A 19,751-nucleotide genomic window follows, 5' to 3' on the forward strand; every position below is an offset into this window, starting at 1 on the left:
CCACAAGACGCTGAAAGCTGACACACAGGAAGGAGCCAGGATTCCATAATAAAACTTTACTCTTACACAAATCTACATCTTTTAAACAGTAAAAAGGAAGGCCCACTGATGCCTAGGAAGAGGGCTGGCAGCAGCACTCAGGGAACAGGGCTGCTCTGGCCATCAGGCGCGTGGTTACCGGCTCTGCTCAACTGTAAGACAGAGAGGGAGGCCAGTGAGATGGTGAACAGGGTCCCAGCCCGAGCCCGGCCCCTTGGCCGCCCGACACTTACTATACGTGGAGATGTCGATTTCTTCAGGAAGTTCTGCCACATTCACTTCAAACCGATCCTGAACATCGTTGAGGATTTTTGCATCATTCTCGTCAGACACGAAAGTAATAGCCAGACCTTTGGTCCCAAAGCGACCTGCACGGGCCACCTGCAGAGGGACAGGAGCAGGGGGTCAGGCCACAGAGACACAGCCTGGGGAATCTGAGAAGCAGGGCCACATTTCCACTCACCCATGGGGACATCTTTAGGGATGGGGACACTAAAGAAGGGACACCTCAGTGGAACCACTCACTCGGTGGAGGTAGGTGTCTGAGTCCTCAGGCATGTCATAGTTGAAGACGATGTTGACTCGCTCAATGTCCATCCCTCGGCCAAACAGATTGGTGGCCACCAGGATCCGCCGCTGGAAGTCTTTGAACTGCTGATAGCGCGACAGACTGGGTGCAGGAGAAGAAGAGGCGGCCATCAGACACGGGTTCCTGCGTGGACTCCCCACGAGGTGCCGGCCTCGGACCTCTGAGGGCGGCAGGCACTCACCGCTCCTCCTGGGCCATGCCCCTGTGGATGGCAATGGCCGGGAAGTTCTGCTCCACGAGGAGCTGGGCCAGGGCCATGCAGCGTTGCACGGACTTCACGAAGATCACCACCTGCAAGGGAGGGAGGCAGGAAGCGGCGGTCAGGGGTCAGAGCCCCTGTGCACTGACCTCACATGGTCCCAAAGCCCAGGAAGGTCCACACAGTGTCACCTGGTTAAACTCCAACACATCCAACAGATCGAAGAGCTTGCGGTTCTTCTCACTGTCCTTGAGCTTGACGTAGTACTGCTGCAGTCCATGCAGTGTGAGCTTGGTCTCGTCGTCTACAAACACCTCCATGGGCTGTGCAGGAAGGGGCAAGCGGGGCTTACTCCTTGGCATCTGGCCTGCCCAGAACCTTCTAGCGAAGGACTCCATGCTGCGATGCTTCACAGAGGGCCTGCTGTACCCCAGTAAATGCCTCTCTCCCAACAGCTGATCTAAGCTCTGGTCTGACTCAGGTACAGACCAAGCTCAGCTCCCAGTCTGATAAGATGCAGGAGGGAAGGAAGGCCCCTGGGTCTCCCGGCATTCTCATGCGACGAGATAAGTGTGGGTGTCCTGAAGCAGCAACAGCTCAGGACCCGAGACTCAGGAGGACCAAAGCTGCTGTACAGAGGCTGCCGTCCCACCCTACTCACATCTTGCATGAACTTCCTGCAGACCGGCCTGATCTCCTTGCTCAGGGTGGCGCTAAACATCATGCACTGCTTCTCATGGGGTGTCAAGCGGAAGATCTCCTGCACGTCCCGCCGCATGTCTGGGGGCGGGGGGCAAGAAACAGGTAGGCATAAGTGCCTGGCAGACCATGACCCCCACCCGAGACCAGCCCCAGCTCCTCCCAACCTGTGCCAGGGAGCTGTTAGCACCATGACGAGGGCAGTGTGAGTCGAGGAGTGGAGGGAGGGGCGAGTCCCAGGTGCCTGAAGGGCTGGACTCGGGGTGAGCACAGGCGCGGGGAAGCTGCCATCCACTTACACGCTGCCAGAGCGGAGCAGCCGTGCCAGCGCGCCTCGAGCCACGCTTCAGGGAGGGGAGCCTGAGGCAGAGATAGCCGCTGGGGTGAGAGCTGCAGCCGCCTCCCAGGACACAAGCCCCATCTCCCAACGGCCCTGGCGGGGCTCACTGAGGGCAGGCAGGGGCCTAGAACTAAAGAGGCAGCCAGGCCACCACATTCCAAAGGCTAATATGTACACACGTCCGGACACAGCTCCTTTGGGCCCTGTGGCCCCTCAGCTTGGGCTCACAAGCAGGTCACTCTGCCAATGCTAGAACTTTCCATAAAATCATTTACAGAAGACCTGTGTGCCAGCTACCCATGTGACCCCTCTCTGGGGCAACCTTCGCCTATCCTGTTGGGGCCCACCTGGCTTTGAAGTCTGGGGGGTAGGGAGACTGTGAGGGTGGGGAAGAGTGTGGCTGGGTGGGCCTCCAGCAGCTACCAGACCCAAGGAGGACACTCACCCAGCTGCTCCAGCATCTTGTCACACTCATCCAGCACGAAGTGCTTCACGTTCTTCAGGTTCAGGCTCCGGTTCCGCACTAGCGCCAGGATCCGGCCTGGTGTCCCCACCACGACATGAGGACAGTTCTTCTTCAATACCTCTTCATCCTTCTTGATAGAAAGGCCCCCAAAGAACACAGACACCTATACGGGTGGAGAGAAAAGTTGCTTTTGCCAATCTGAGCACTAGAGGCTCGTACCCACTCCACAATGATGGCCACCTGGCCTGTGGCCCTAGCAGCTCGTGCTCCAGCAGCACCCCCCCAAGCCTCCAGGCCTAGAGCCTGGGGACCAGAAAGGCCTGAGAGCCTGGCCATGAGTCTGGTAGAAAGCAGTCCCACGGCTGGGACGAGCACAGGCCTTTGGGGGCCATGCATAATGCATCAGGCTTTTAAGGAGCATAAACCACCGCAAACCTCAAAGGCAGCCTCTGCAGCCAAACTTGGTAAACACTGGCTGAGCCAGACCCGAGACAACAAGGCTGCAGAGGACCGTGCATGCAGCACACCCAGCCCAGCCTGAGGGGACTTACCTTGACACTGGGCATGTACTTGGAGAAGCGTTCATACTCTTTGCTGATCTGGAAGGCTAGCTCCCGTGTGTGGCACATGACCAAGACTGTCACCTGCAGGGCAGGTGGAAGAGAGACACTCAAGTCAGCATTCCAAGTCCTGTCTCAGCCAGAGCTCATGCCACTGTTCTTCCTCTGGGGCTCATGCCCACTGGGCCCCTGCCCCTCCAGGGTGCCTGCCGGGCTGCTCCCCACACTTCCAGTCACTGGAAGGTCCAGTCCAGGTGCTCCACCTTCTCCCCACCCCCCCACCTGCCATTCACTCCCTATGTCCCTTCAGCTAACGAGGCTTGTCTCATGCTGCCAGGATCCACAGGGAGACCTAGCTGATGAGATAGCCCATGCTAACGGCTCCCTGGGAGTCTGCTCTCTGGCTGGCCCATGAGCACCTGAGAAGGAGGCCGCTCCTGCCTTCAGGTCCACGGTGCCAAGTGCTGTGACCACACCATAGCCTCCCACTGCATCTCCCTCTCCCCCAGTCACCCCTAAGGAAACAAGGGCTCTTGCACTCACACACAGCCCACAGACGTGCGTCCCAATGTGACAAAAGTACAACACAGGAATGCACCTTGATTCTCCTCTGACAAAATTCATGCATGAGAAAATAACTGTCAGCGACAACGATAGTAAATTCTCATGCAGTATAATCTCACCTGAGTAAACCTGCACAACCTAGAAAAGCACATGACAAATTAACAGCTGTGTCTCTGGAGAATAAAACCATGGGCACTTTTTCAGCTTATCGTTTTGTCACAGCTAAGTACCATACTTAATTTTAAAAGCCCACAAAGAACACAGGAACAGGAACTTTTAATGAGGGGAGCCATAGCTATTGACGCCTCATACAACCTGGGCCCAACAGGGAGGGGACCCACCCACCTGTCCATTAACTGGCTCAATCTGCTGCAGGGTGGCCAGTACGAAGACCGCCGTCTTGCCCATCCCAGACTTGGCCTGGCACAGGACGTCCATGCCCAGGATGGCTTGGGGAATACACTCGTGCTGGACTGAGGGAGAGAGCACGCGTGAGCAACCAGAAACCAGATGCTCCCTGTGTGTAGGCTCCTCGCCAGGTGGCTGAGGAGACCACAGTGAGGGTGGTCAGAGGTGGTTCTTGGCAGGGAGAAGCAGGAAGGCATACCCTCAGATGGATGCTCAAAGCCACAGTCCACTATGGCCCTCAGGAGCTCCGGCTTCAGCAGAAAGTCCCGGAAGCCAGAGCTGTGGATGGAAACGTAGGAACCCTTGACATCTTTCTTGGGGGGAGCAGGAGTGCTCTCTGGAGGAGCCTGGGGCTCTTCATCTTCCTCATAATCCAGAAGCTCATTTTCCACATCCTGTTCTGCCATGGTGCTGAGAATAGAGGAGGGAGCCGAATGAGAAAACCTACCCATCGAGGGTCACTGAGGGAGAAGACTGCCCAGCACTGCAGTCTGTTAACACAGGCCCAAGAAAGGCAAGGCACTGGAGCCACCTTACAAGCTGGCACAGAAAGGACCCAGATGATGAAGCTGATGGCCATCACTCTCTGATCCCTTTCCCTTATTACCACCCACCCTCAGATTCCTGCAGAATATCCCACCAGCTCCACCTGGACAGCACCTCCCAGCCTCAGCCTGTCATGGTCACACCCTGCCCTCCTGAGCACCACCTCACCTTTCCCTGGGCCCCCGCCCTTCATGCCCACACCCCTTCACCTCAAGGGCCTCCCTCTGCTCTCAGAGCGAAATACCCACACTTTCCCATGGCTTGCACATCCCTCCTTGTTGGCCCTTGCACACCTCCTTCCACACTACCCCTTTCAAACCACCCCCGGCCTTGTCTGGCTGCTCAGACTCACCAAGCCCCTACCCTAAGCTTTTCCAGCACACTGCCACCACCAGGAAAACTCCAATGAACCACCTCAGCCCATTAACCTAAAGGAGTTCCCTCTCCACCACTGCCCAAGGAGTCCACGGGCCTACACAAGGGAGGACCCTAGAGACCAGATGTGGCTGCCAGAAAGCTGGAGAGACTGGAGTCTGTGAGAGAGCAGAGTGTGCCCTGCCCCAGCTCCTCCTGCTATTTGTGGTCTGCACAAGGGAATAATTAAGTACTCTCACGAACAGGCTTCCCATTGGGCCCAAGCCAATAAAAGTAGAGCTGAGATGATAAAGAGAATTAATACAAAACTTGCTCACCTCCTGGCTTTATTTAATCCAATACATGCACAGCACCTACTGGATGTAAGCTACAAGGGACCCAAAAGTGAGATTATGGTCTTTTGTCCTCCCAACCCCACCCCAGCCTCCAAATCCAGAGCAAGGAAGTGGTGAAGCAGTCCCTCTTCTTCCTGAGCTGGATGTGGAGGGTCCTGGGCCCACTTTTTGGTCCTCCCTCTCTCATTCTCTCTGCGCCTTCATCCAGCCCCAGGGCTTTAACCACATCTGTGTGGAGAGGTCCCAAACTTATGTCTCTAGCCATAAGTTACCCAGATCCCCTCAACAATAGCCTGGTTACCCAGATGCCTCATTTACATCTCCCCTTGGAAGCTGGACTCAAAAGACCCAGAGCAAAACCCTGTTTCTTCCTGCAGACCTGCTTCTCAAAAAAGGCAATTCCATTCTCTCACTGGCTTTTTCTCTCCCCCAGTCCAGTCAGCCCAACAGGACAATCAGGTCACCTCTCACTCTGCCACCTCACTGGTCTCAAGCTACCTCTACCGTTCTTTCTTTTTATATATAAATAATCTCTATTCCCAACACGGGGCTCCAACTCTGGACCCCAAGATCAAGAGTCATGTGCTCTTCTGAATGAGCCAGCCAGGTGCCCCTTCACCTTTCTTTTAAAATTAGAAGTTTTACTGAGATATTCACAAGCCTACTATTCACTCCTTAAAATGTACACACACAGTTCACTGGTTTTCAATATTTTTAGGATGGTCAGAACTATGTGGAATGACCACTGCAGCTGGAGTGCATCACACATTTCAGTCAGGTCAAAAAGACCGGGACCCTTTACCTGTCTTCCTTCCCACCCCCACCCGGTTGGCAACAGCTAACCTACTTTGTTTTCTATGAATCTGCTGGTTTCGGACAGCTCATAAATGGAATCATACAATAAGCCACCATTCATACAGCTTCTTTTACTCGGCATGACAGGCATACCAGTTTATCCACGGTCAGTTGATGATTTGAGCACCATCACCCTGTGCCTGGATTATGGGAACAGTCTCCTCACTGGTCTTCCCCTTTTCCATCCCCTTCCATCTTCTCTCCCCAAAGTGTAAAAGTTACATCAGAGAATGTCACCCCTCTGTTCAAAACCCTCCACAAGCTCCCACTGTGCTCAGAAAACTCAGGAGTCCTCACCATGACCCATCAGACCCTACATGAACCGACCGCCCCTCTACACTCAAACCTCACTTCCTCCATCGCCCTCACTCGCTGGCCTTGTTGCTGTGCCTCAAACGTGCCTCAGCACCTTTGTAGCTGCTGTTTCTGCTGCCCAAAGTAGTCAGGATTCCCCTCACTTCCATCAGGCCTCTGGCTCCAGGACAGCTCTTGCCGGCCCCGAGTAGAAAAGCAAAGTCAGGCCTGCCAGCCCAGAGCCTAAACCACTCAACAGCAATAGCTGAATGAACAGAATTAGAATTCAGGTTTCAAGGCAAGGTTAGGGGCTAAAGCAAGCATATATCCTTAACTGATTATTGAAAAAAGTAATCTGAACAGGAAGGGGTTATCTCTCAGGTAGCAGAGAAAAGAACAGGAGCTAGGAAAGGTCAGCCCCAAAGCACCAGGCCCTTGTGAGGAATGGAGAGCAAGACTGGTTGGCTGAAGCAGAGGTAGAGGACAAACTTGGGAAAGCTGGTCAAGTCGAGGGCATTCACGCTTTATTCCCTAATAGGGAATCACTGATGAATTTTTTTTTCACTGGGGGAGAAATCCTGATGAGATTTTTGAGTTGCGTGACTCAATTGCCCCAAGCAATTTACTCCAAGAGTAGAAAGATGAGTGGGGAACAAGAACAGCAACAGGGAAAACCAGTCACTAAGAATTAACCACGGTGGGGGTGTTATGAGGGAAGAATAAGGTGGATCATTCAACAGGGCAGGGCCATCTTTGGGGTAATCCCTGGGCAGAGAAAGCCTAGTCACCTACTCTGACTGTTAAACCCGGGTGCCCCAAGAGGTGATGGTGCATTTTAGAGAAAAATACAGGTCAAAAGAAGGCGTTCTGTCATTTAGGGGGACGATATTCAGGGGCGGCCCGAGTTTGATGAACAAGATGTTCTAGGAAGTGGCTACACAAAAATCTGAAGCTCAAAACAAATTGGAGGAGGAGAGGACGGTGGGGGTTAGTCCCACCCAGCGGGGGTGGCTGCGACGGCTGAGGCCCCAGGAGCAGACCAAAGGTGACGCCCGAGAAGTGTCAATCCAGACACGCCCACAGGTGCCCATTCCCCCTCAAAGTGCCCCCAGGGAAGACTTCCACCTCGGAGTCTGCCTCTGAGACATCTTTTCTTTTCTAAATCTCTGGAACCCCGAAGTCCCTAAACACAGAGCAGGAACACAACAGAGTCCCCTGTCATGGCTACAAGCTCGGGTTCCTCCCACCGCGTCACCCCCCCACACACCCACACCCCGAATCCCTCCCCAAACGGCCTAGGCAGTCTCCTCGAGCAGAGAGGACTCCTGGCCAAGTCGGGGTCGACCCGCGGGCCGCCATGACAGCCCCACTCCCGGAAGCGGGCTGGCTCCCCGCGCGCCAACAGCCACCGGCGCGCCCCCCCCCCCGGGCCGCGCATGCGCCGTGGCGTTCAACGGCCGCTGCCGCGCGCGGCTGACGCCCAAACCGCTCCGCCCCCCCACTCGTCTCGCGCCCCCTCCTCTTCCTCTTCCCCTCAACCCCCGGCGTCTCCCCTCGCCCGCTCGCCCGCAGGTCCGAAGTCTCCGCACCGCGCCCCCGCGCCCCCGGCCCACCGCTCACCTGGTTCCCCGTTCGCCTCCGCGTGCTGCTGCGAGGAAAGCCGTCCGACTCTGGTTACCGGCCGCGCGCCCCGACACGAGTTGCCGCGCTTCCTGCCTCCTACGTCGGACTGCGGGTCTGCTCACTGGACGGCTGGCTTTTCACTCAAGAGAGGCGGAAGCGGTGATTGGATCCTGCAGGAGGCGTCTGGAGGCTATTGGTGAGAGCAGCAAACGGGCGTGCCTCATGCCTCGGATTCATTGGTCAATCTAAAAGTAGGCGCCCTGGGCTGAGGCCGACGTGAGCCCGTGCGCTGCCACGCGATTGGCGGTTTGCCCTTGGTGGGCGTCGCCATGTTTAGTACTGGCAGCCGAAGCCGGGGAGGATTTACCCTGTGCGAGTATCTCGCGTTGCTGTTGCGTGGCTCCTACGCCTGGCGGTGGAATTCAGGGCTTTGGAAGGGAGCATCAACCCGCGGCGGCCTCTCGGTTCTCCAGGGTGGGGGCTCTGAAGGAGTCCTGGAAAGGATCGGAGACCGGAATGACTCCAGCGTGGAGGGTTCGGTTTGCGCCGGCTGTGCCAGCTCCCCTTTGCGGAGACTCTCGTCCTGAGTCAGACTGTGTGCAGGTGGCCATCCAGGCTCAGGCCACAAAACCCAAACCAGAAGGGTTTTTGTTATAAAGCTTTTTTTTTTTTTTTTTTTAATTTTACTTTTCCCCTTGTATTATTACATTTTCCTAACCTTACCCACGTCCCATTGTCTCTCCTACCCCCGGTACTTTACTAAGGTAAATGTTATAGTAAAAAGAAAAAGCACACGGAGTTTTGAAGATTGACAGGCAAGTGACAGTTGCCCAGGGAAGATATAGAACATTTCCATCCCCGCAGAAAGTCCTGTTGTGCCCCTCTCTGGTGAACCGCACCCCTTCCCCCTAACCAGGCAAAAGACGATGTGGATTTCTATAATTCTGATCTTGAATTTCGTATAAACAGAATCCTGCAATAGATTGTTGTTTGTACCTGGCTTCTTTTGCTCAACAAACTGTTGTTGGGATTTGTCTATGTGTTGCATGTATCGATAGCTCTTTTTCCTTGCTGAGTGGTAGTCCACGGTGTTGATACATGACAATATAGCCAGTATTGTTTCTCCATTCACCCGTTAGTGGACATTTGGTTGTTCCTAGTGTTTGGCCATTATCCATGAAGCTTGTACAAGTATTTTCATAAACATACGTGCGCTTCTCCAGGGCACATGCCTAGGAATGGAATGGTAGGCCCTAAGTCATGTGTGTGTTTAAGCGCTTCGTCAGTTGTTCTGCTTTACACTCCAAGTAGACACTGTGAAAGTCCCAGTAACTCCCAATCCTTGCTTATACCTGGTACGGACAGTCTTTCTCAGCTGCGTTTTGATTGGGGATTTCGGGTGGTGGGGGAAAGGGAGCGGAGATAAGCTGGTCAAACATAATCCTGCCACAACATTCCAACCTCCCTAAACCCCTGACACAGTTAAACCTTCATAGTTTTCCAGGAAGATCTAGCCTTTCAACTTCATTTAGTGTAAGCTATCTTGGAGTCAACGTTCTAGACAACAGATTCAAAACTGATGCCACCAGAGATACAACTTCGGTCAAAAAACCGAATGAAGAGAAACCAGTCAATTGTGAGGGAGGCTTTAGGTAATATAAGGTAGATATCGTAGGTAATAATTATACCATAATGCTTACAGAGCTCCTCCTTTGTGCCCAGCAGCTCTAGGATGAGGATGAGGCATGCAAAATCTAAGGGGACACCAAAACCTGTCATCAAGATAAATAATTTTAGGGACCTCTGGGTGGCTCAGCAGTTGGGCACCTGCCTTCAGCTCAGGTCATGACCCCGGGATCTGCTCAATGGGAAGTCTGCTCCCTGCTCAATGGGAAGTCTGCTTCTCCCTCTCCCTATGCTGCTCCCCTGCTTGTGTTCTCTTTCTCACTTACTCTCTCAAATAAGCCCATGATCGCATCGGGCTCCCAGGGGGGAGCCTGCTTCTCCCTCTACCTGTGTTTCTGCCTCTCTTTCAGTCTGTGTCTTTTATGAATAAATAAATCTTTTAAAAAAAGATAATTTTAATTACTATTTTAAAACCACCATTTTTATTTTTATTTTTTTTAAGATTTTATTTATTTATTCATAGACACAGAGACACAGGCAGAGGGAGAGGGAGAAGCAGGCTCCATGCAGGGAGCCCGATGTGGGACTCCATCCTGGGTCTCCAGGATCACACCCTAAGCTGCAGGCGGTGCCAAACCGCTGCGCCAGCCACCGGGGCTGCCCTAAAGCCACCATTTTTAAATAATAAAAAGCACTATTTTAAAATCAAAATTAACTTTTTAGCGTAGCCCAGGTGGCTCAGCAGTTTAGTGCCACCTTCAGCCCAGGGTATGATCCTGGAGACTCAGGATCAAGTCCCACGTCAGGCTCCTGGCATGGAGCCTGCTTCTCCCCCTGCCTGTGTCTTTGCCTCTTTCTCTCTCTGTGTGTGTCTCTCATGAATAAATAAATAAAATATTTTTTAAAAATCTATTATGATCAAAATATTAAGTAAAGACAGGATTAGTAACAGTGCTACATGGAGCAAAGCCATATTGCTGTCTGAGGCAAAAGGGAAAGATTGGGATAACTGATCCTGTCTTTATCTAGGCTTTTTGCATGGATTTTGATGTCAAAAATTATTGGATTAAAGCATTGTGTGTCTTGGGGCACCTGGGTGGCTCTGTAGGTGAAGCATCTGCCTTCAGCTTAGGTCATGATCCAAGAGTCCTGGGATGGAGCCCAGCCTCGAGCTCCCTGCTCAATGGGGAAAGTCTGCTTCTCCCTCTCCCTATGCTGCTCCCCCTGCTTGTGTTCTCTTTCTCACTTACTCTCTCATATAAGTAAATAAAATCTTAAAAAAAAGTAAATAAAATCTTTTAAAAATAAATATAAATAAATATTATGTGTCTTGATTTTTGGTACCCCTTAAATGTTGTACCTGAGTGAATGCTTCACTCTCCTCACCCTAGTTCCCACCCTGGTGCTCAGTCTGGTTCTGAGAAATCTGAGCCTAGCACCTGACTGAATCCCCCACCCGGAGCAGATGAGTGCATGTATTAACATCTGCACTGTCAGATGGGTAACCTGAGGTTTGGAGAAAGTTAGTCCCAGCCCCAAGATGGCGGGGATCCAAGCCCAAGCCATCTCCCTCCCTTACAATTGGCCAGATGGTGGAGATCCAAGCCCAAGCCATCTCCCTCCCTTACAATTGGCCACTTCCTACAAAGGTGGAGATAGAAGCCAAAGTAAGGTAACTTGGAAACCCAGAGAAAATCTGCCCCTGGGGAAAGAAGAGGTGCCCCAGGAAAGCAGATGAGAGGCAAGCTTGGAATAATTAATTATCTGAGGTGAGTTAGGGAGGAGACAGCCAAAGCCATTTGCATCCTGTTGAGAAGAGTAAAAATTAATAAACAGAAATCTCACTAAAATAGAGTTGAGAGGCCCAAAGGGGGAGCTCTCACATAGAAAGAGCCCTTTACATTCTCAACTGGAAAAAGCCTGTACTTTTACTGTCCTGTTACTAGCGGGAGGAAGATTTTCTCCTGAGCCAGCAACAGCCTAATCAATGAGAGTCACAACTCAGCCAATGAAAAGCCACTCCACTTGGCTGGCTCAGTGGGTGGAGCATGGAAACGCTTAATAGGAGTAGGGGTTGTGAGTTTAAGCCCCACCTTGGGTATATAGAGATTTCAAAAGGAAAGGAGAGGGGAGGAGAGGGGAGGGGAGGAGAGGAAGGGAAGAGAGAGAGAGAGAGAGAGAGAGAGAGAGAGAGAGAGAAAAGAAAAGAAAGAAAAAAAAAGAAAAGGAAGGAAGGAAGGAAAAGAAAGAAGAAAGAGAAAGAAAGAAGGAAGGAAGGAAGGAAGGAAGAAAAGAAAGAAAGAAAGAAAGAAAGAAAGAAAGAAAGAAAGAAAGAAAGAAAGAAAGAAAGAAAGAAAGAAGAAAGAAAAGAAAGAAAAGAAAGAAAAAGAAAGAGGATCCCCAGGTGGCTCAGTGGTTTGGCGCCTGCCTTTGGCCCAGGGCATGATCCTGGAGGCTCTAGATCGAGTCCCGCATCGGGCTCCCTGCATGGAGCCTGCTTCTCCCTCTGCCTGTGTCTCTGCCTCTCTCTCTCTCTCTCTCTCTCTCTCTCTATGTCTCTCATGAATAAATAAATAAAATCTTATAAAAGAAAGTGTTTGCAAGGCTCAATTGGCTAAGCCTCTGACCTTTGGTTTCTGCTCAGGTCAAGATCTCAGGGTGGTGAGATCAAGCCCCATGTGAGGCTCTGCACTGGGGCTCTGCACTGGGTTTGGAGCCTGCTTCTCCCTTTCCCTTTGACCCCCCCCCCCCCCCCGCTGCTTGTGTGTTCCTTCTCTCTCTTGCTCACTTGCTCACTCTCTTCAATAAATAAATAAAATCTTAAAAAAAAAAAAAAACCCCCCCCCAAAAAAAAAAAACCCTCACAAATGAATAGATCAAAAACTGGTCTGATCCAGTGATTCCACTTCTGGGTATTTACCCAGAGAAAGTGAAAGCTAATTTGAAAAGATATATTCCTCCTTTTGTCCCCTGCAGTATTATTTTTAATAGCCAATATATGGCAGTAACATAAATGTCCATCAGTAGATGGATGTATAAAGATGTGCAGGATGCCTGAGTGGCTCAGTGGTTGAGCATCTGCCTTCAGCTCAAGTTGTGATCCTGGAGTCCCAGGATTGAGTCCCACATCAGGCGCCCTGCATGGCCTGCTTCTCCTTCTGCCTGTGTCTCTGCCTCTGTGTGTGTGTCTCTCATGAATAAATAAAATCTTAAAAAAAAAAAACAAACAGAAGAAGATGTGGTATACATATAAAATAAATTATTATTCATCTATTTAAAAAAAACAGCAAAATCTTGACATTTGGGACAACATGGATGGTCCTAGAGAGTGTTAAGTCAGACAAATACCATATGATTTCATTTGCATGTAGAATCTAAAAAACAAAACAAACAAAATCAGAAACAGACTCACTAATACACAGAACAACCTAGTGATTGCCAGAGGGACAGGGACTGGAGAGATGGGTGAAATAGGTAAAGGAGATTAAGAAACACAAACTTCCAGGGTTTTGTTTTTGTTTTTTAAAAAAGATTTTTTATTTTTTTATTTTTTTATTTTTTTTAAATTTTTATTTATTTATGATAGTCACACACACACACACAGAGAGAGAGAGAGAGAGAGAGAGAGGCAGAGACATAGGCAGAGGGAGAAGCAGGCTCCATGCACCGGGAGCCCGATGTGGGATTCGATCCCGGGTCTCCAGGATCGCGCCCTGGGCCAAAGGCAGGCGCCAAACCGCTGCGCCACCCAGGGGTCCAAGATTTTTTATTTATTTGTTCACGACAGACACAAAGAGAGAGAGGCAGAGAGACAGGCAGAGGGAGAAGCAGGCTTCCTACAGGGAGCCCGAGGTGGGACTCCATCCCGGGTCTCCAGGATCACGCCCTGGGCTGAAGGTGGCGCTAAACTGCTGTGCCACCGGGCTGCCCAACTTCCAGGTTTTTTTTTTTTTTTTTTTTTAATATTTATTTACTCATTTATGATAGAGAGAGAGAGAGAGGCAGAGACACAGGCAGAGGGAGAAGCAGGCTCCATGTCGGCAGCCCGACGTGGGACTCGATCCCGGACTCCAAGATCGCACCCTAGGCCAAAGGCAGGCGCAAAACCTCTGAGCCACCCAGGGATCCCCTCCAGTGTTTTTTTTTTTTTTTTTTAATTTATGATAGTCACAGAGAGAGAGAGAGAGAGAGAGAGGGGCAGAGACACAGGCAGAGGGAGAAGCAGCCTCCATGCACCGGGAGCCTGATGTGGGATTCGATTCCGGGTCTCCAGGATCGCGCCCTGGGCCAAAGGCAGGCGCCAAACCGCTGCGCCACCCAGGGATCCCCCCTCCAGTTTTAAAATAATGAAGTCATGGGGATGAAAAGTACAGCATAGGGAAAAGAGTCAATAATATGCTGATAATCTTGTAGGGTAACAGATGGTAATTACACCTCACAGGGAGCACTTCATAGTGTATATAATTGTCAAGTCACTATGTTGTACATCTGAAACTAATATAATATTATACACAATATAATATTGTACACCAACTATACTTCAATTGAACACACACACACATGCATACAGAATCAACTATTATAAAAAGAAGAAACAGTGGTCCATCCATATCCTTGAATACCAGTAAAAATAAAAAGGAATAAACTATTGCTATATACATTACAGATGAACTTCAAAAACATCATGTTCTTGGGGTGTCTGGCTGGCTCAGAAGAACATATGACTCTTGATCTTGAGGTTGTGAGTTTGAGCCCTAAGTTAGGTATAGAGATTACTAAAAATAAATAAACTTATTTTTAAAAAGATTTTATTTATTTATTCATGAGAGACACACACACAGAGAGAAACAAAGACACAGGCAGAGAGAGGAGCAGGCTCCATGCAGGGAGCCCTATGTGGGACTTGATCCCAGGACTCCAGGATCACACCTGGGCCGAACTCTGAGCCACCCGGGCATCCCTAAACAAATAAATTTAAAAACAACAGCAACAACAACACAACCCATCATGTTTTTTGTGAATATATTGAAAATCACTGGGATCGTACACTTAAGAAAGGTAAATTTTATGGTATGTAAATTTCATTTCAATAGAAAAAGCAAAGCATGTTGAGTGAAAGAATCCAGGCATCCAAACCCCAGATATTTAAAAAAAAAAAAAAAAATCAGGGATGCCTGGATGGCTTAGCAGTTGAACGTCTGCCTTTGGCTCAGGGCGTGATCCTGGTCCTGGGATCGAGTCCCGCATTGGGCTCCTTGGGCTCCCTCCGGGGAACCTGCTTCTCCTTCTGCCTGTGTCTCCGCCTCTCTCTGTGTATCTCTCATGAATAAATAAACAAAATCTTTAAAATAAAAATAAAATAACTTTTAAAGATCATAATATGATCCCATGTGGTATGAAGTTCAAGTGCAGGCCAAATTAATCTATGGTGATAGAATTTCTATAAGGTTGCCTGGCACAGGGCACAAATAAAAGGTATGCAGCAGGGGAGTGGACTAGTTGGTGGCCACAGGAATCTATACATATATAAAAATTCATGGAGCAGGGTGCTTCAATGGCTCAATCGGTTAAGCATCCGACCACTGATTTCATCTCAGGGTCCTGGGATCAAACCCTATGTCACTTAGTCACTTATCTTGGAGTCTGCTTGTCTTTCCCTCTGCTCCTTGAAACTTAAATAAATTAAAAAAAAATTTTTTTTTAAAGATTTATTTATTTATTTATGATAGACAGAGAGAGAGAGGCAGAGACACAGGAGGAGGGAGAAGCAGGCTCCATGTCAGGAGTCCGACGTGGGACTCGATCCCGGGACTCCAGGATCACGCCCTGGGCCAAAGGCAGGCGCTAAACCGCTGAGCCACCCAGGGATCCCAAACAAAATTTTTTTTTTTTTAATCGCAGAGCTGGGTGCCTATGTGGCTCTGTTGGTTAAGTGCCTACCCTCGGCTCAGGTCATGATCCCAGGGTCCTGGGATGGAGCCCCATGTCATCGGGCTCTCTGCTCAGCAGGGCTGCTTCTCCCTCTTCCTCTGCCTGCCACTCCCCCTGCTTGTGCTGCTCTCTGTCAAATAAACAAACAAACAAATAAATAAATAAAATCCCCCCCCAAAAAAAAACCCACAGACCTGCCCACTGAAGGATTTGTGCACTCCACCAGGGGTAAGTTGTGCCTCAATCAAAATAACTAACAATCAAAAATTAAAAGACATCCCTTATGGTTAAAACGAAGTCACCTGTGTTCACCTTCCCACTTCCACTCCCCTCCCCCACTACCAAAACAACTAGTTAAATAAAAAGAATGATACCGAACTGACCCCCCTTGTTCTGTGCTTTACAAGAATTAATTCATTTAAGCTTCCCAGCAACCCTATGAGGGGAGGTGCCACTGTCTCATCCCTTCTTACAGATGAAGAAACTAAAGCACAGAACAGTGAAGTAACTTGCCCAGAATCCTACTATTGGTGTGTGGTGGTGCCAGGATTTGAACTGAGGTGGCCTTTGTCACCTCCTCCAGGGTGCCAGGCACACCAGAGCACACTACTCCCTGCACGGTTTATAAACTTGATACATAGTTTCACATTCTGTTTTTCAGTAATTGGTATAAGCAGTATCAAACTGTATCATTTTCTTCTACTTAACTTTTTAAATCCCTCCCCTTAAGGCAAGGTTTTTGAGTTTAGCTCTGTGGATACATTTAGCCTTTCTGGTGTCAGAACAATCTACTCCCCTTTCTGTTTCTGGCACCCAGCTGGCTGGCGGGAGACTTGGTTTGCAAAGAGTCTTTTGAGAAACAATCCTCACTGAGTTCCTCCCCTGCTAAGAATTGGTCAGTGGCTCCCACAATCCTCAGGGTCAAGTTTGAACTCCAGGGAGGTGCTGGAGCCCCTCCATCCCCACCATCTGTGGCATCTGGAGACTGTCCCCACTCCAGGTTCATCAGCACTAAACACTCCAGCCACACTCCATGATGCCCTGTTTGTCCAACCACCTGTTCACCCAGCAGCTATTTATTTGAGCACCTTCCATGTGCCAGACTCTGTTCTAGGAGCTGGGGACTCAGCTTCGAAGAAGACAATGATCCCTGTCCTTAGAGAGCTGACACCCTGATTGAGACAAACAAGTAAGAAAATAGAGTAAAATGTATTAAAATTAGCAAGGAAGAAAAATTGAGGTATGTGAGGGGTAGAGTTTGGTAGAGATGGGTTGGGGCCTGTTTTAGGTGGAGATGCAGTCAGGGAGGACCTCTCTAAGAAGGTGGCATTTGAGCAAAGATGGAAATGAAGTGAAGAAGAAAGAATGCCAAGGCAGGAAGGAAAAGTATTGCAGACAGAGGGGAAACAGGAAGTACGGAGGCCCTGAGGTAGGAATAGGCATTTTTGAGGAGCGGTGAGGAAGCTGTTTGCCAGAGTGGCATGAATGAGGGGAGTGGAGCAGGAGATGGGGGGTGAGGGAGGAATCAGGACATGCCAGGTTCTCCCTCATCCACCTCTAGGGCTTTGCCCCTGATGGTCCTTCAACTAAACACTCTTCTCCTCTTTACTTACTTTGCTGTTCCCAAATTTGTCCTCATCGCGGTGCCAGCCCCTCTGCCTCTTCCACAGTGGGGCAGCTGCCTCCATAAGGCATCAGCAGTCCTGGGATACCTTTCTCCTGACACCTCACATTGTATCCACTCATTCGTTCTGCAAAAATTGAGTGAGCACAGGCCAAACGTTGGGCAATTTCAGAGAGGAGTCACAGTTAAATAAAATGGGGCCATAATTGTAATAAATAGGACAGGGTATGAAAAGGTCTCTCAGAGGAGGTGACATTTAAACAGAGACCTAAATGATCAGAAAAGACTAGCCATGGGGAGATGGGATGGAAGGGCATTCCAGACTGGAAAACAGCTAGTGCAAAGGCCCTGTGGTTGGAAGCAAAGTAAGAATATTTTAGGAACAGAAGGAAGGCCAGTGTTGCTGGATGGGGATAAGGGGAGAAGAGGGGGATGTGGCTGGACAGGTGGGCAGAGTCCTGACAAGGCTACCCTATAGATCAGGGGAGGGGCAGGTGTTTTTCCGAAGACCTCCAGAGAACCAGGGACAGGTTTTCCAGCAGGCAGAGGTGGGGGAAACCTTCGGGTTTCCGAGGCCCCAGAGCAGATTGGAGAGGGGCCAGAGCAGCCTCGGGGAGGTGCCAGTGCAGTTATCATATTTGGATGAGGTTGCACATTAAGTCCTTGGTCTCCCTGTTTCAAGCCTGAGTGCGACTCTGTTTCCAGTGCCACCAAAGTCCCAGCGGGCACCGATAAATATCCACTGAATAAACGAATGTTGGAAGGTTGGAGTGAGAATTTGGCAGGGTTCCCCAGCTCCATCCAGGGAGGAGGGAGCCTGGGATCTGGCAGGCAGCAGAAAGCCCATCCATGATCACAGTGGCCCAGTCCCTGGGCCAGCTTAGAGCCTAGCTTTGCCACATCCTCTCCACCTGTAAAATAGATGGGCTGAAGCATTAGGAGAAGACAGGGCAAGGGGTATTGACATCCCAGGTCTATAACTGGGGATTCTAATAGCTCTCACTGTGTCCACTCACTCATTCCACAAAGACTGAGTGAGCATAGGCCAAATGCTGGGCAATTTCAGAGGAGTGATTAAATAAACATGACAGCATGGAATGGTCTCTCAGAGAAAGCGATGCTTAAGTGGAGACCTAAACTGTAAGAAAAGTCTTGAGGAGATGTGTGCCTCAGTTTCCTCATCTGTAAATTGGGAGCAAAAGAAATAGCTCAAAGGATTCTTGAATTCAATTGATAAATAATCAAGGATAGCCAGGAGGCTGCCGTGGCTAGAAGGAGTGAGCAAGGGGAAGACCTGGAAAGAGAGGTGAAAGGGAAGTTCACCTTCATGACGGAGGTAAATAGTGCAGGGCCTGTGCTCTTTGGGCAGGACTTTGGCTCTTACTCTAAAGAAGGTGGGAGCCATGGAGGGATCTAGGCAGAGGAGGGACAGGACCTGACTCAGGTGTTCACAGGCATCCTCAGGCTTTTCTGGGGAAAATATACTAGGAAGTAAAGGGTGGAGCTGGGAGCCCTGGGAGGAGGCTACTGTGCTGGTCCAGGTGAGCGATGAGACCAGACCAGCTGGGGGTTGGGGAAGGGGTGAGAAGTGGGCAGATTCCAGGTCGGTGTCATTCTCTTCCTTCTCCTCCTTCTTTTTCTTTCTGTTAAAATTCTCTAAATAAAAAAGGGAAAGTAAACATCCAGCCCTCATCCCTAGGTAACCAAAGTACCCTCAGCCCGCCGAGGCATTTTGGCTGGTCCCTGCAGGGCACCCAAGTTCAGGCTCAGTCTCCATGGAGCGCCCCGCCCTGAGCCCCAGGGACCAAGGTTTGGCTCACTCACCCGGTTTCTAAGGGAGTCCGAGGTCAGCCAAGAGCCAAGCTGCACGCTCTGGAGACTCCGGGGACCCTGGAGAAGCTCCATGGAGGCCTCCGCTCTCCTCCTCCACTTGGGCACGAGCCTGCATTTATGGACCCCCACCTGTATGCCACAGCTCTGAAGAAAAGGTCTGCTTCGTGCCACAGGGAAAACTGAGTCTCAGCGGGCCACAGGATCCTTAGGGCCCTCAGCGAGAGCCAGTGGCAGAGCCGGGATTCAAGCCATTTTCATAGCACGGGCAATCCCATTAAAAGCCGCGGCAGCTCACACTTATTGGGTCCTTACTAGTTTCTCAACACTGGGCATGCACGATCTCACTTAATTTTATCGACACCAGAGGTGGGTTGGTCAATCCAGTCTCACAGCTGAGGCGCTCACGATGTGGGGGCTCCCTCAAGGCACGGATGCTGGGATTCGAACCCAGATCTGCCCAGAGCCCGTCTGCAGGCAACGCGGGATCCTTCCCTGGAGACTCGTTTGCAAAGGAGGGGGCGGGGCGGGGGAGACGAATCGCTTTTGTTTTTAGAGGGGTCCCGAGGCCCGAAGGCCTCTGCCACGCCCCGCTCTAACGCGGCTGAGTCTTTCCTGCGCGTTCCCGCGCGCTCAGCTGGGGGACCCCGGGGCCGAGCGAGGTGCGGCCCCAGGCTCGCGCGGGAGCAGCCGGCGAGGGCATCGCGGCCGCCGGCCCGGAGCGCCCCGCAGGCGGGACCCGCAGCCCCGGGGGCCGCCGGGAGCCGCGCCCCCGCCGCCCCGCCCCCTCCCCGGGCGCCGACCTCGCGGTCACGTGACCCGGCCCGGCGGCCGCTGGGGCCGGAGGG

At 50.9% G+C, this 19,751-nt stretch overlaps 1 protein-coding gene across 4 annotated transcripts; it reads right to left on the minus strand.

Annotated features, from left to right (window-relative positions):
- Positions 1–41: 41 nt before the first annotated feature.
- On the minus strand, positions 42–19,670 carry DDX39A (DExD-box helicase 39A). Of its 4 annotated transcripts, XM_041760778.1 has the most exons (14): positions 18,898–19,670; positions 17,063–18,729; positions 8,260–8,386; positions 7,890–8,082; positions 4,064–4,275; positions 3,802–3,929; positions 2,884–2,976; positions 2,312–2,495; positions 1,489–1,607; positions 1,019–1,150; positions 810–919; positions 565–709; positions 273–420; positions 42–191 (listed from the first exon to the last, which is right to left on the minus strand). In XM_041760778.1, the coding sequence occupies exons 5-14, from the start codon at positions 4,269–4,271 to the stop codon at positions 175–177; spliced, it is 1,284 nt and encodes a 427-aa protein (XP_041616712.1). In that variant the 5' UTR covers positions 4,272–4,275; positions 7,890–8,082; positions 8,260–8,386; positions 17,063–18,729; positions 18,898–19,670; the 3' UTR covers positions 42–174. The 4 variants fall into 4 exon arrangements, with proteins under 4 accessions (XP_041616712.1, XP_041616711.1, XP_041616709.1 ...); XM_041760777.1 differs by having other exon boundaries at positions 7,890–8,386; positions 17,063–17,200; XM_041760775.1 differs by having other exon boundaries at positions 7,890–8,386.
- Between the last annotated feature and the right edge of the window lie 81 nt (positions 19,671–19,751).

Source organism: Vulpes lagopus, chromosome 7, assembly GCF_018345385.1.
Source record: "Vulpes lagopus strain Blue_001 chromosome 7, ASM1834538v1, whole genome shotgun sequence".
NCBI lineage: Eukaryota > Metazoa > Chordata > Mammalia > Carnivora > Canidae > Vulpes > Vulpes lagopus.